The sequence below is a fragment of the Centropristis striata genome, chromosome 23 (assembly GCF_030273125.1).
Source record: "Centropristis striata isolate RG_2023a ecotype Rhode Island chromosome 23, C.striata_1.0, whole genome shotgun sequence".
Lineage (NCBI taxonomy): Eukaryota > Metazoa > Chordata > Actinopteri > Perciformes > Serranidae > Centropristis > Centropristis striata.
The window spans coordinates 31,649,630-31,665,633 of record NC_081539.1 but is presented as its reverse complement, the minus strand read 5'-3'; the positions used below and the strand labels follow the sequence as shown (position 1 = coordinate 31,665,633).

Here is a 16,004-nt window from a genome sequence, read left to right as displayed (position 1 = left end):
TCTGTTAGCTTTGAGGAGGAAACTCATCCGCCCCATTGTAGTTACGTTTTTTTCTCATCTGTCTGTTTTCAGTCTTTTGAGAACCTCTCTGTGGAATCTGGAGGATCCGGTCCCGAGAAAGATGATCCGCCAGGTAAGAGATCTCTGGAACACACAGCTACTTGACTGTGCTGCTGCTGAAGGTTGTAATCCTGGGAGATTTTATAGAAAAAAGCTGATTTAAAAATCAGAGATTCAATTGGCTTTATTGGCATGACGTAACAATGTATATATTGCCAAAGCAAGCATGAGAAAAAAAGATAACAAGATAAGGAAAGCAATATTTACAATACATTATTATAATTCTGTTATTCATTTTAAAAGAAAAGAAAGACTAATAACAATAGAAGAAAGCAATATTTACAATCATTGAATTACAATCAACATATAATTTATACAATCTAACTGTCCCAGCAAAAAGAAGGAGAAAAAATAAAATAAAAATAAAAACAAAACAACCAACAGCTGTGTGTCTCTGTGTGTGACAGGCAGAAACATATTAGTCAGGCGGCTTAATTTTTGGTAGGAGCCACTTCATCAAGATTGCCGATCTGAGATGGCACCCATATAAAGTCTATGAGAACCAATACATCTTCCAAGCCACTCAGAAGGTCAATCTTGGTGTCAAAATCTACATTTTCTGGGTCTAGGAATCATTTAAAGCTGTTGAGAATATCACTAGATGATTATTTGATCAAATAGAAATCTTCATTTTCACCCAGACTGGTAGGCAACTCGCTTCAAGTGCTGCAGCAGAGAATCCTGAGCTGAAAATGTTTGGAATCTAATAATTATGTAAATACATGGCCAAAATGAACATATCTATTTGATCATCTAGTGATATTCTCAGTAGCTTTAAATGATTCTTTGACCCAGAAAATGTAGATTTTGACACTAAGATTGACCTTCTAAGTGGCTTGGAAGATATATTGGTTCTCATAGACTTTATATGGCTGCCATCTCCGATCTGCAATCTTGATGAAGTGGCTCCTACCAAAAATTGAAACCTATAGTGATAGAGAGCATGTGGAAAAAATGTGGTGCTTTTGTCCGACGTGTCCCCTTTCTTCCCAAATCTGGTCCTAAGCCGCCGGACTAAGAGACTGCTGCTGATCTAATCTACAGCTCTGTGACTCTTCAGGAGGAGCGGCAGTTTTTCCTCATCTGACCATTTAAAAAAAAACTTTTTTGACGGATTCAATTTTTTGGAAATATGTTTCTCTAATTAGTTAATATTTTTTACATTTGGTGAGGAAGCGTATCTCCTCCTACTGCTTCATGTTGTGGAGTTATCTGGGCTTAGAGCACAACCAGCTACCAAGTCCTGCTAACCAGCCACCTGAAGCTCTTATTATAGATTATTAATAGATTATTAATAGATCCATAGTGAGCCTCCTGTCAGCATTAATTATCCTCAGACGCTCTGAGCTCATATCAACCTGAGGTCACTGAGGCTTTCCTCTGACTCAGCCCCAGATGTTGCAGCTAATCTCTCATTAGAACATCCAGCCGTGGTGAAGGCGTGCTGCTCAGGGCTGGTGTCATGTTTAAGCCCAGGTTCTGTAGTAACCCTTGTGGGGTCCCGGTTGTGTTCCCAGGACCGTCCCCGCCGATGCGGGCCGAGGAGGTGGACCGCTCGCTGCAGCGGCAGGACGGCGGCGTGGAGTCAGCGCTGCTCTACGCCAAGGCCTGGTCCAAGTACACCAAGGAGCTGCTGGCCTGGGTGGACAAGCGCCTCAGCATGGGTGAGTCAGGGTTCTCAACCTGGGGGGCGGGACCCCTGCTGGGGTCAAGAGATGATTTCTGGGAGTCAGCTCTGTCTCCACTGTGTTAAAGTGTTCATGTGTTAATGTGTTTTAGTCTTTTTGGTCACTTAATGTCTTTTTTTTTGTCATTTTGTGTCTTTTTTTTGTCATTTTGGGTCTTTTTTTAGTAATTTTGGGTCTTTTTTAGTCATTTTGTCTTTTTTTTTGGTCATTTTGTTTCTTTTCTGTGTCATTTTATGTCTTTTTTTGGTCATTTTATGTCTTTTTTTGTCATTTTGTTTCTTTTTTGGTCATTTTGTATCTTTTTTGGTTATTTTGTTTCCTTTTTTTGGTCATTTTGTTTCTTTTCTGCGTCATTTTGTGTCTTTTCTCTGTCATCTTGTGTCTTTTTTGGTCATTTTGTGTCTTTTTTTGGTTATTTTGTTTCCTTTTTTGTCATTTTGTGTCTTTTTTTGTCATTTTGTGTCTTTTTTGGTCATTTTGTGTAATTTTTTTGGTCATTTTGTGTCTTTTTTAGTCATTTTGTGTCTTTTTTTAGTCATTTTGTCTTTTTTTGGTAATTTTGTTTCTTTTCTGCGTCATTTTGTGTCTTTTCTCTGTCATCTTGTATCTTTTTTGGTCATTTTGTGTATTTTTTTGGTCATTTTGTGTCTTTTTAGTCATTTTGTGGTCATTTTGTTTGTTTTTTTGGTGATCTGAACTGTGTGTGTGAGATTGTGTTCAGTGAGCGGGGGTCGCGACTCAAAAAGGTTGAGAACTAGTGAGTCAGGGCAGCTGAGGGAAGGCAGCAGCAGCTCAGCAGCAGCTAGTACACTAACGTACAGTCAGCTGTCATGTGTCAGTGTACGGAGCGTGTACTTAACTTTAATACGTGTGTCTGGTAGTTATGTCACAGAGTCTTTGAGATGTTTTCATCTATAGCTCATTCACATTCATGATCTGAGGAATGCAACAACATCTTAACTCTCCAGTCATAGTGTTGAGGAGTTCCTCATTCTGGTGACTTCAGAAAATTATCATATTGAGATGCTTTTCATGGTTCTCAGACATATAAAAGTACTCTGCTTTGTTCTACCAAGCAGAAGCTGCTGCTCTGCTAAATTGCCTCTATAAAATATATATTTTGAGAGAGGGCAGACCTCTCTTCAGCTGATATCTCCAACTCACACCAAAACAATCTAGATTAATAAATAGTGCTAGAGGTGTGTTTAAGATGAACTGTCCCTTTTAGTTAGTCTGGAGCCCGTACTGTGAGGACTGATTGGAGGCTGGTTTCTGAACTGGACTTATAAACAATGAGGTGTTATTATCCAGGCTGAAGGTTGAATGTGCAGCGTGAGAGATTATGTTTGGCTCTAGTGTTAATGAATGGTTTCACCACAGGGACACAAAGCCCTCAGTCAGTCAGGCTGTACAGTACAGGTCTTATCAGGTAAACATACCTGCTGTGTGTTTAACACATCCACTCTGGCTAATGCTTTATTTACTGAGTCATTATAAGGATTTGTCTTCTGACTCAAGGACATTGTGTGTGATTCAATCAGAAAACATTGCTTTGGTTCTTGTTTTAAGGAAGATTCTAACTGAATGGTGCTTCAGCACAGAGCAAATATTTGCATGCACATAAATGACATTATGTTTTTTATATGTTGTTATTTTAACTAACCATTAGTTTGGTCTGTTTGCAGATATTTTGGTCATCTTGTGTCTTTTTTGGTCATTTTGTTTCCTTTTTTTGTCATTTTGTGACTTTTTTTTAGTCATTTTGTGTCTTTTTTTGGTCATTTTGTGTCTTTTTTTGGTCATTTTGTTTCTTTTCTGCATCATTTTGTGTCTTTTCTCTGTCATCTTGTGTCTTTTTTGGTCATTTTGTTTCCTTTTTTTGGTCATTTTGTGTCTTTTTTGGTCATTTTGTTTCCTTTTTTTGGTCATTTTGTGTCTTTTTTTAGTCATTTTGTGTCTTTTTTTGGTCATTTTGTTTGTTTTTGGGGTTTACCATTAGTTTGGTCTGTTTGCAGATATTGAGTGTGCAAAGAGTTACGCCAAAATGGCCGAATCTGCCAAGACACTCGCCAGTCAGCAGGTGAGTTGATGTTGATGTGTAACTTTACATATCGCTGTTGTCTTTTAGCTGTTGGGACTAAACTTTAAGACTTTCTCCTTCACATTTAAGGAGTTCATGCCTTTCCGTGAGATCTACATGACGGCTTTCAAACATGACTTAGAATACAGCCAGCTGGTGCTTCACACCGCCGCCGTGCTGCAGAGCAACAAGTTCATGCAGGTAATCCAACAGGGCACATGATGCTTTTCTTTCTGAACTGGGACTCTGGTTGAATAATGGGAACACGAGGCGGTGCTGACTGGTGGGGTTGTGTGTTTGTTTCCAGCCGCTCCTGGCCAGAAAGAACGAGCTGGACAAACTACGGAAAGAGGTGAAGGAGCAGTGGCAGAGAGAGCAGAAGAAGATGGTGAGTTGGTTGTTAGAAAGGCTGAATTCACACACAGAATGTAAAGATGTTGCTGAGGATGCTCTTGACATTCCTCCGCCTAATATATGCATGAAACAAACGCTTTGTTTGGCATGTAGACAATCAAACTCCACAATCGTACATGATTAGTCATTTGGAACTAAATTGCTATTTAACATCTAATTAGTTGACAAAGTCAAGTAGCAATAGTTGACCTCCCATACTTCTCATTAAAAAATAAAACAATCCTTGAACTTTAACTATATATGGAATAGTGTCTTAATTACATTGTTCCATTTTTTAAATGTATAATGCTTGAGTAGCACAGGAATAATTTTGATTGGATATAAACTAAAAAGCCATTTTTTTGTGTTGGTTTTGGTTAGCATTGTTGGATTACTTAGTTAGTTAGTTATTTAGTTAGTTTTTTAAAAAAAATATTGCCATATCTTGACCATAAACTGTAAGAAAAGGAATCATCGTCAGATTTTCAAAGAAAAAACACTAAGCTTTGGCAAAAAATCAGCTAAACTTTAAGGAAACTACAGGTCGGTTTCCTCAGAGCTGAGACGAGACGGGAAGAGTCTTTTGGTGGAATTCTGATGTGATATGTTATTGTTTTTTCTATTTTCGGTCAAGTAAATTATGACAGAAATTCAACTTGCATTTTTTTCCTTTCTTTTTTTTTTTAGGTTTTATTTATTTGCACAGTTAGAATTACATAAAATGACAAAGATAACATATAATGTAAAGTGCAGTAGAGGCAGAAAACCCAGATGGGCTGATTTATTTAAAGCCTCCACCTAAAATGTCATAGTTATTAGAAAGTAATAAACTGATAATAGAAAAAACACATGTATAACATCAACAAGTTATAATGACAATAACAAAAACAAAAACAAAAATGAACCTGTTAAAAAAGTGTATTTGTGTGTGAATTAGAATTTTAAAACAGCAGTTAAATGAGCTTTCAGACATCTTTTGAAGCATTTTACAGAGATGGAGTCCTTTGCCAGATGGGAAAAGGTTTTTATCCATAATTTATTCCCTAAATTGAATAATAAATTGACGTCTGCATGTCAGAAATCTTGGAGGATGAAGATCTAAAGATTGACGTGTTGAATAAGAGTGAATCTGAGAATTAAATTTAAAATAAGTCTTAAAGTGCTTTGGAAAGTTTTCATGATCTGAATATACCTTAAAAATAAAAACACATATTTGAGAAATATTGATGTGATGAACAGAAAGTATGTGGAGTTTCTGAAAGAGGAACAGATGATCATGTGACTCAGATCTGGTTCATCCTAACAAAACCTTTCTGAACAACCAAAACTCTATGGAGTGTAGTAGGAAAGGTGCCCAAACTATATTACAATATGAAAGATATTGATAAACTAAACTATAATAAAGTGTATTCTTTGCACATACTGTATGTGCAGCATGTATGGTATTATATTTGTCTGTATGAACTTGATGTGTGTGTGTGCAGAACGAGGCGGACTCTGCTCTGAGGAAGGCTCGGCTGCTGCAGGCCCAGCGGCACGAGGAGCACGAGAAGGCCAAGGTGTCCACCAGCCGGCTGGAGGAGGAGCAGACCGGAGGAGGAGGAGGAGCAGCGGGGGCCAAACAGCTGGAGAAGAGACGCCGGCTGGAGGACGAGGCCCTGCAGAAGGTGAAGCTCCTCTAGTCTAGAGGGAACGGTCCAAAGAGTGAAAGTGAGGAGCATTTATGGGTACAAGTCAGGAACCGGCCTACCTTACATATCTCAAGGGTGCTGAGTCCAAAAAAAATGGTTCCCAAGCGAAATTTAGAGTTTTTGACCTTCTAATTTGTATCAAATGGCCACCAAATTGCCCATCTTGCACAGTCATTGGACCATTTCCCCTTAGTTTTTTTGTAAGTAGGCAATCAAAGATGAGGAAATTAAGTTTCTGGATCTATAGTCTAGGGTCAGAGCAAGGATATAGTGGAGGCTCAGTGGCTTTTTATGTATATATATATGTATGCAAAATACCAACTGGAATTTTTAAAAGTGATATTGATTGAATATTTATGTCGGCCTTAAAAAATGACACAAATAATGCTTAATCTCACCTTAAAAGTTTGTATTTTTCATATATATATATGTATATATACATAAAAAAGACACTGAGCCTCCACTATATCCTTGCTCTGACTCTAGACTATAGATCCAGAAACTTAATTTTCTCATCTTTGATTGCCTACTTACAAAAAAACTAAGGGGAAATGGTCCAACGACCAACGGCCGCCATTTTGATATGCAAATTAGAAGGTCAAAAACTCAAAATTTCGCTTGGGAACCATTTTTTTTGGATTCAGCACCCTTGAAATAAATGCTCCTCACTTCTTATAGGAGGCCTTTATTCTGAAATCCATCTGGACTACTCCTCCTTTTGCTCTTTTTAATGTGCTACATTGTAGAGCAACATGGGCCCTGAACTCATCTTAAAGGCTTTTTTTATATTTTGTTTCGGATTTATCAATTTTTTGTTGATGATTTGATTCCATCTACTTTTTTTACTTAGTTTTTTTTCACTCTTTATCATTGTGAATGGACTAATGTGTTATCTTCCTCCTGTTGCTAGGCGGAGGAGGCCCGGGAGCACTGCAAGGCCTGCCAGGTGGACGTGGGGGTGAAGAGAGTCGACCTGGCCAACACCAAGAGTGAGATCATCGCTCAGATCAGAGAGATGGTCTCCCAGTGTGACCTCACCTTCAAGGCTGTACGTTCAAATAACATAATGAGGGAGTCACAAAACTGTATTATAATGATGCTCAGGTCAGGTATCAATCATATCTGTGGAAACATTGGTATGGGTGCCTTTTAAAACTCTCATGAATAGGAGTATGTTTGAATGTGTTTATGTATCTGTTGTTTTTTGTATGTTGTATGTCTTGCTATTGGGTCTAGAGCCTGTAATGAAGTTTATATATATAAATATTGTACTAGATCTTGTGCAGACTGAGGAGGTGGAACTCCAGGCTTGATGTGCGTGTTAATGCCACTAACTCTTCTTATTTAGCCCCATAAACTAAACCATTATTTAAACAATTGCAACTACTTACAATTTATGAGGTCAATAAGTATCAAACAGGCGTTCTTATGTATAAAGTAATTTGCCTTCCTGCATCTTTACCTAACTTTTTTCATAGTTACTTTGAGTTTAATTCTCATTATCATGCACATCTTACAAGAAGAAAGAATGATTGACATATTCCTTTCTGTAGGAACTCTGTTGCCAGATTCTCATTAGTTTATCAAGGTGTTAGACATAAAACATCTAACAGAATCATGTTCCTCTTTAAATACTTTGAAGACCAAGCTCAGAAAATCCCTATAGATGTTCTACACCTTTGTATTTGTTTTGTTTACATTTTGTTTGTATTTTTTTATTTTCATCTAGCTATGTAATTTAAGTAAAGTATAGTTACTGATAGGTTTAAGAGGGAGGGTCACATATATATAAGCCCTTTGGGCTTTTTGATCTTTCCTGCATTTTCTTTTACTGTTTCTTGTTCTGTTATTTCCTAACGATTGTATGTTTTTTAAGTGCAAACAACAATAAATCAATAAAGATAAATAAATGTGTCTTGTGTCTTGTTCCAGGTGACGGTGAACTGGTTCCAGCTGCAGCAGGCGCAGGTTGTTTCTCTTCCTGTCAATCATCAGAGTCTGTGTGAAAACGCCAAACTGTACGAGCCGGGCCAGAGATACATCGACTTCGTCAGGAGTTTACCCACCGACGCTCCTCGCCTCGAGTCCCACTCCTTTGATTCAACCGCCACACAAAACACAGGGTGAGACTTCACATTCTGCTGCTAGAACCAATATTGTGTTATTATTGTGGTTTAGGCAGAGCTGAAAGATAAAGAGACAGTTAAACTCCACATAGAAACCATTTCTGCCAATGTGACGGGGAAAATAAAAGCTCAGAATAATGACTTAGTATCTTAACATTGTTACTTAGTCATTATTTTGAGATAATAAGTCTAGCAAAATGATGCCTTAAATTCTAAAACATAAAGGCTTAGTATTGTAAAATAATGGGAAACCTTGTCAATATACTAGTTTCTTTTGAGAAAGTTTCTTATTATTCTGAGATGTCTATTATCTATATTAAAAAAAGGTTTCTTTTTTTTAAGTTCTTTTTAAAAAAAATCTCATTATTCTGCAACACTTAGTCATTATTTTCAGACAGCAAGTTGTTATTGATTATACATGATCTTGTTGTTTGATATTTGAAGGCAGCTTCTGTTTGAATGTTACTGTAATATTAATAATTAATAATTAATACCTTTTAATGAAACTAAAAGCTGCTTCCTCTTGAGGGATTGTGACTAAATATAACCAGGTCAGCCTCTACGTTATCACAGCTTGTTTACTTTCTCTGATTTTATCAAGGAAATGACTGATGATTCTGATAATGAATTATTTCTGTCACAGCTAACTTAAAGGTCATTTAGTTAGAAATTTCCAATGACTTTAAAAGTTTCAGTCTCTCCACATCTAGCCTTGTTTAGCCTTGAGATATTGTTTCATTAAAAGGGCGTAAAGCGTAAAGCTTGCATCACAGGTCTCTGAGGGAGCATTGGGTGTGTGTTTATGGTAAATAAGTGGCTGTAAACACAGTGTAACTGTGTGAGTGTAACAGTTTGTGGTGCTGAGTGGTGAGAGGTGGAGCGACTGAGGGAGAAAGCTTGTTTTGGAAAGAGAGAAACAATCGGGTTGGTCAGGACTTCCTGCGGAAATGACTGAGTGGTCACGGGAGAGAGGAGCTGGGCCGGGGGCTTTTCACTAGCTTTTCAGGCTACTGTACACACACACACATACACACACACACACACACACACACACACACACACACACTGTTTACTGTTTACTGTTTCTGACTCACATGAAAAACATGGTGGTCATTTTACACTGGGGTCATTTTTAGAAACCATTTCTTTTGAAGGCTTTGATCAAATATAGTTTCCTTTGGAGAGAGTTTTGTTGACACAGGTTTGCTGTCACACACACACACACACACACACACACACACACACATTCTTGTACCTCTATCTTTGTGAGGACCCTCATTGGAACAGTGAATTCCATTGCAAGGTTATAATGGTTTTGGATTTTTCATCAGTTTTAGTTTTCATTTTGTTGTAATTTTTTTTTTCAAATTCAGTTAGTTTTAATGAGTTTTTAGAGTGAGTTTGCTAGTTTTAGTTTAGTTTTTATTAGTTGTAGTGTTTTGTAATGGGGTATTTGTTGGGTGGGAGATTAAAAGAGGTCACAGTAAATTTTGCCTTTATTTCCTTTGTCTGATCCATCTTCATCATGTATGAAAAAAGTGGACAAAGACGAAAACGAAGGACATTTTCACTATAATTGTAGTTAGTTTTGTAACCACACAATACAGTTTCAGTTAATTATCATTATCATGTAACCTTTAACCCTTAAAACAAAATCTGAAATCACAAAAAAGCCTTTAAAGAAGTGAGGACCGGCCGAAATGACCTCACTTGCAAAAATGTCCTCACTCTGTTGGTTAAAAAGGTGTTCCGGTCCTCACAATGTAGGAAGTACAAGAACACACACACACACACACACACACAGATGTAAATAAGAGAGGTCTTTGTTCTTCCTTAGCTTTCCCCTCAACTCTGATCAAAGAATCCAGTTCTGGAGAGGAAATGAAACATACACAGCGTTGCTGTTCAAAGGGTTAAATATAGCTGCTGACCTACATTCTGTATGTTGTGAGATACTTTAGGATACTTTTGTTAACAATAGCTAGCATGGATCGCACATCTGACATTTACAAAGCCATCAGTTAATCATTGTTAGGTTAATTAATGCTGTGTGTGATGGAGGGGCGGGGCTGAGACTGTTCACGCCGCTGATGGAATTAAAGGAAAAATACTACTGCGGTATAGAATTACAGATACGGATCTTTTTCATAACAAGGCTAAGTTTTCATCATATTTTTAGCTTTTACTGGTGAGAATAGGCTTCCATTTAAATGTGAACATTGTGATTTTTAAAAAATATAGTTTTCATCGTTTAATATCGCCAGAAAAAAGTAAAGTGATATTTCCCTTGAACATGAAGATATATGTTCATATATTTTCTCTGTATCTTTTTCCTCCCTAGGTTGCCTTTCAACAAGCGCTCGCTGACCGGCAGCCACTCGTCCCACAGTAACCTGTCGCAGGCCTCGGTGACCTCTGACCTTCTGGGTGCAGATGAGGTGGAGAGTCCAACCACAGCGCAGCACGCCAAGATAGCAGAACGACGCTCCAACAGCAGCACTGACATCCAAGGTACCAGGTTTACATTTAGCCTGTTATATATACATATTTATATATATATTATATAGTGTCTGATCATCATACTTGATACACATATACACTACTGGTCAAAAGTTTTAGAACACACCAACTTTTCCAGAATTTAATTGAAAATGATGCAGTTTAATGTCTCAGTGTACTCTGAAATTAATGCACATTTGCAACATTTAAAATTCTTTATTGAGCATGATAGTGTTTTGAAAGTAAAAAAAAGATTCAAAATCACATTTTATGTTGGACTAAAGGACTAAAAAAAGACACAAAATGACCAAAAAAAGACACAAAATGACTAAAAATGACCAAAAAAAGACACAAAATGACCAAAAAAAGACACAAAATGACCAAAAAAAGACACAAAATGACTTACAAAGACATGAAAAGAATTCAAAAATGGACAAAATAGCCCAAGACTCCATAGAGTTAAGTTGTTAACCCATTTCTTGTTCCCTGAAAAAGGCCTACTTGTATAATTCTGAAATGTACATTATTTTCCAGTTTTGGTTAAGCTTACCTTTTTTTATTTACCTCTGGCAGTTCACCACTTACCTTTGGACCCTTTCAAGCTGTTCATTTGACTTGAACTGCTTGAATTTCAATAAAAAACTGGAAAAATTGGGCTGTTCTAAAACTTTTGACCGGTAGTGTACTTGTTTAAGACCCGTTGGTGGACCAACATGTAGAAGATAAGTGGGTTTGTGTGAAGGTAACAAGAGCTCTAACCTGTGGCCAGTTTAATTTGTTGTTATCTCCTTTTGTTGTTGATGTGTCATCCATGTTGGCTCCGCCCAGATCACTGGGCTGAAAGCTGCATCACTGGTTAATGGGCTCATGACTTTAAGGCTCATTGAGTTGAAAAGACAGTAGTTAGCTACTGCTGATTGGCCTTTACACTCCACCAGATGATCAGATTATTAAGAAAACGGACATGTGCATAAACTCACCCACTGACTGAGATCAACTTCAAGGGTTATTAAGTTATCTATGGTTTAAATTGGAAATCAAGATATCAATATTATTTCTGCTTTTATGTCAAGAGTGTAATGCACATGAGTTGGTAGTAATATTGCACCTTTTGGTGTTGTAATATTTTTTTCTACCGTCGTCTGGGACAGGTCTACTTACAGTCCCCAGAGTTATATTATATTATATATATATATATATATATATATATATATTAGGACTAAACAAGGAGAAGCAGCATTTAGTTTTTATGCACCAAATCTGTGGAACAAACTCCCAGAGAACTTGAGGTCTGCTGCAACTCTCAGCTCTTTTAAATCAAGTCTGAAGACTTTTCTGTTTCCATTTTAACCTGTCATTTTTATTCATTCGCTTTTAAATGTTTTATTCAGTCACTTTTTTATATATTTAAATTAGCTTTTAGATGTCTTCTAATGTGTTTTATGTATTTTAATCTTGCCCCTGTAAAGCACTTTGAATGTCCCTGTGTCCGAATTGTGCTATATGAATAAACTTGCCTTGCCTTCTCCCCAGCTCTTCGGATCCAGGCCCCGTTCCGTCCCTGGGCCTCCAGCAGCCAGGGCGGAGGGATGTGCAGCGACTCAGAGAGTGCTGGAGGCAGCAGCGAGTCCCGCTCCATGGACTCACCTACTGCCAGCCCAGGTAAGAGTTCATCACACAGTCAGTTTGGTTTCATTCAAGGCTATTTATTTTTTATTTAAACCTGGGCAAAATGAGCAGGTTGCTTATTATTTTATTAAAAGCCATCCAAATTTCTACCAAAGATTATTGGTTTACACCAGCGATTCCCAAACTTTTTTAGCCGTGCACCTCCTTCTATGTCCCAACCGGGTTGACCACCCCCAATCCCCCACACCTTCAAAAAAAACAAAATGCAATAAGAGTTTTTATAGCCATATAAAGGTGGAGGATGATGACAGGCTCAGGATCAGAGGCAGAAAGCAGATCAGTTGGAAAAATGTTATATAATATTTGCGATGAGCTGCGTTGAACAAAACTTGCAGCAAATTTAAATGAGCGTGGAGCTAAACAACCCGTCATCATAACACAGGCTGGAAAAATGATACAAGAACAAGAAGATAACTTCTTCTACGCTTCATTATAAGATCAAAAACAACCAAAAATAGATGCAAAAATGACCAAAGATGACACAAAATTATCAAAATAGACACAAATTGACCAGAAATACATGCAAAAATGACCAAACAACCAAAAAATAGATGCAAAAATGAACAAAAAATGACACAAAATTGAATAGCCTGTATTTATTAATTAATTAATAACACGTCTTTATTGTGTGTGGGGAAAAATGTAATTGTGTCATTACCAGACCGCCATTACATTTATCATCTCGCGCACCCCCAGGGGTCCACGCACCACGCTTTGGGAATCCCTGGTTTACACCATCTTTGTGAATACTATGTTGTGGTATGTGTTTGTGTTTCTTAATACCTTATTAAAAGCATAACTGTCTAACAACTTTAATCTTCTGCATAAATGTTTACATGCAGGTGCATTTCAGATGTCAGATAACATAAAAACACATTTACTTCCTGTCGAGCTCTCATGTTTACCACAGAAAGCTCCATGGATTGGCTCACCTGGTTGTTTCCCAACACCTGGCTCTAATTCTCAGGTGTATCAGTCTGATGTCACTGAGCAGGAGATTCCTCACAGATGACTGTGTGACTGTGTGACTGTGTGACTGTGTGACTGTGTGACTGTGTGACTGTGTGAAGGCCTGGGGCTGCTAACATGTTTCCCTCTATGAACTTGATGTTCAGCAGCTTGTTGGTGTGTTATCTCTCAGTCAGGTGTCTTAGCAACGCTGACACTGGGCCTCTTTGTTCAACATTGTGCAACTCTATTAGTCCACAAAGAAAAACAAACACATAAAAAGGTAGTTTTGGTGAGTTTCTTCACTGTTTCCTGTGTTGCTGTGCAACAGTAAGTCTGTGTCACGGCGTGGTTGGTGACCCGTAGAGCTGCTTCTCTTCTTAAACATCAGGATGTGACAGGTCGTCCAGCTGTTTACAGAGCAGATCTCCATTCACATTCATTCACTTCAAGTGGACTGTGTTCCCTTATCACATGCTTTTCTATCAACTTTCACTAATTAAAACTTGACAAAGGTTCTGTTGCAGCCTTGAAAATATAATGCAAATACTATTGCATATTTACTTGTTTCATTGCAATTTTAAGTTTTGAATTTAAGAAGTAATACTAGAATAGCATTTAGAGCAGAGGTGTCAAACTCTGGCCCGTGGGCCAAATTTGGCTCGCAGTATAATTATATTTGGCCCGCAAGGCAATACCAAATTATTATTATACAGCGCAAATAATACTACAAATCCCAGAATGCTCTGCTGGTGTTCTGGCTTGAACACAGTAGATCAGTGTGGAGCAAACTGAGCAACAATTAAAGTTGTCTTTATGCACTTTTTCTTGCTAGTCCAAGGCTTGAATGGCTGCACATTCATTGAAGGATATTATTATTAGTCATTTGGTTTATTATTGTTATTTTATTCTCACATTTATTTTTAGCCTGTGGAAAAAGATTACTGTTAAATTTAAATTTAAAGAAGGCTGCATATAAAATAAAGGGACATACGATTTTTATTTAAATTTTATTTAAGAAATGAATGCCATTGATGTGTTTGTTTGTTTTATTTGATATTCGATTTTGCATGTTTGCAATATTAAGTTATATCAAGCTTTGCTTGTTCCATTCCGTTTGAACTTGTTTAGGTCCATTTTTTCAATAAATATCAATGTTGGCCCGCGACTTTGTCCAGGTTTTAAATTTTGGCCCACTGTGTATTTGAGTTTGACACCCCTGGATTAGAGAGTGCAGTTCTTTTTCAAGGTAGGAAATCATTCTTCTGACGTCTGTGTGTTCATGATCTTTAAATCATAATGTGGAAACAACATGGAGGAGATATTTGCATGACAACGAAGAGTAAAGGAAATGGATCAGGGCAGCCATGAAATATGACCAACACATAAATCTTTTCTCTCAGTGTTGTGTTACGCTCAGTCTAGGGAGCCGAATCCAACATAATTAACCCAAACACGGTGCAAGTTTAGAAAATAATACAGGTTTATTTACAACAGCAAAAATGTGCAATTATATACAGTGAATTGGTGCGGTATGTATAAGTGATGAAGCGTGGCTTCAGGGTGAGCCCAGGCCTAAAATAACAAACTAAACACCGATCTAAACTCAAGGGTCCTAAACTTCCTCATCCCTACTGAAAAGAAAAGAAACAAAAATACCAGTACTGAGCCTAACTCCCTAACCTAAGGCAAAAACAGGAGAAAACAGTATTAAAGGAAAAGGCAGCTCACCCCTACTGCTTCCTTAAACACAGACAAAAATAAAATAAGTCCTATTATTTTCAAGTATCTGCCCCTCCCCCAGAGTGTGAACGGTGTAGGTTCATCCCTGATGATTCTCCTTATTGAGCCCTTTAGATAATCAACAGCATTATTAAAACAGGGTCTTCTGGAGGTATCTGAGCAGTGAATGGAGGTGTGAATCACCAACAATCCTCTTCTGATTAACACCAACATGGAGCTGACCGCGCCTCTTCACCTGCTGCTTTAAATGTCCACAAGTCGTCTCAGTCCAGAGCTCATGACTCTTTAGCCTTAGTCCAGAGCTGACTACTGTAACATAGATCCCAGCAGACAGAACTGCTCAGTACTGACTCCATGTTACTGTGGAGATGTGGACTTACCTGTGTGTCCTTCCTTACTGCTCAGGAGACTTCAAGAGGAGATTACCCAGAACCCCCTCCACCGGCACCATGTCGTCAGCTGATGACCTGGACGAGAGAGAGCCGCCTTCACCTTCTGATAACGGTGAGTCAACCTGGACACTCAGTACATCTGCAACACTTTGGTGAACATTTTGTCTAATTTTCTCTATGTTTTTGTCTATTTGTATGTTTTTATTTGTTCAGGCTTTTGATTAATTGTTCGGGACTGCTATGGTTGTTTAAATTGCTGTTGTTTTGGTCTTTTAAGACTTGTATTTACATTTTTATGTGAAGCACTTTGTGACTTCTGTCTGTGAAAGGTGCTATATAAATAAAGTTTACTTACTTACTTACTCTTGTCCTCTCTCCTCTGATCTGTGTAAAGTCTTCAGTTCAGTCCAAGTTTCACTGGTTTTTTGTCATGTGACTGTTGGTCTCAGTAGAGTCATTCATGAACCATTGAATATATACAATATGTTATGATAGATTTTTATTTTACTGTGTCTGGCTATGATAAAAGGAGACATTTTGTCAACTTGTTAAAAAAAGAAATAAGCCTTTTACCTGCCAGAAGGTTGTGGAGGACAGATTTGAATATGTGTAATCAGTTTTTGTTTCTGCATGAG

General features: G+C 37.7%; 1 protein-coding gene across 2 annotated transcripts in view; it reads left to right on the top strand.

The window, feature by feature from the left end:
- The window catches only part of arhgap29a (Rho GTPase activating protein 29a), a 53,414-nt gene that overhangs the window by 28,256 nt on the left and 9,154 nt on the right, over positions 1-16,004 (top strand). For both annotated transcript variants that reach the window (XM_059327466.1, XM_059327465.1), the window contains exons 6-16: positions 73-133; positions 1,638-1,784; positions 3,824-3,888; positions 3,979-4,089; positions 4,196-4,276; positions 5,766-5,948; positions 6,883-7,020; positions 7,905-8,095; positions 10,440-10,609; positions 12,131-12,259; positions 15,383-15,481. In XM_059327466.1, coding sequence (XP_059183449.1) covers positions 73-133; positions 1,638-1,784; positions 3,824-3,888; positions 3,979-4,089; positions 4,196-4,276; positions 5,766-5,948; positions 6,883-7,020; positions 7,905-8,095; positions 10,440-10,609; positions 12,131-12,259; positions 15,383-15,481 — 1,375 coding nt within the window. The remainder of the gene's footprint in view (positions 1-72; positions 134-1,637; positions 1,785-3,823; positions 3,889-3,978; positions 4,090-4,195; positions 4,277-5,765; positions 5,949-6,882; positions 7,021-7,904; positions 8,096-10,439; positions 10,610-12,130; positions 12,260-15,382; positions 15,482-16,004) is intronic.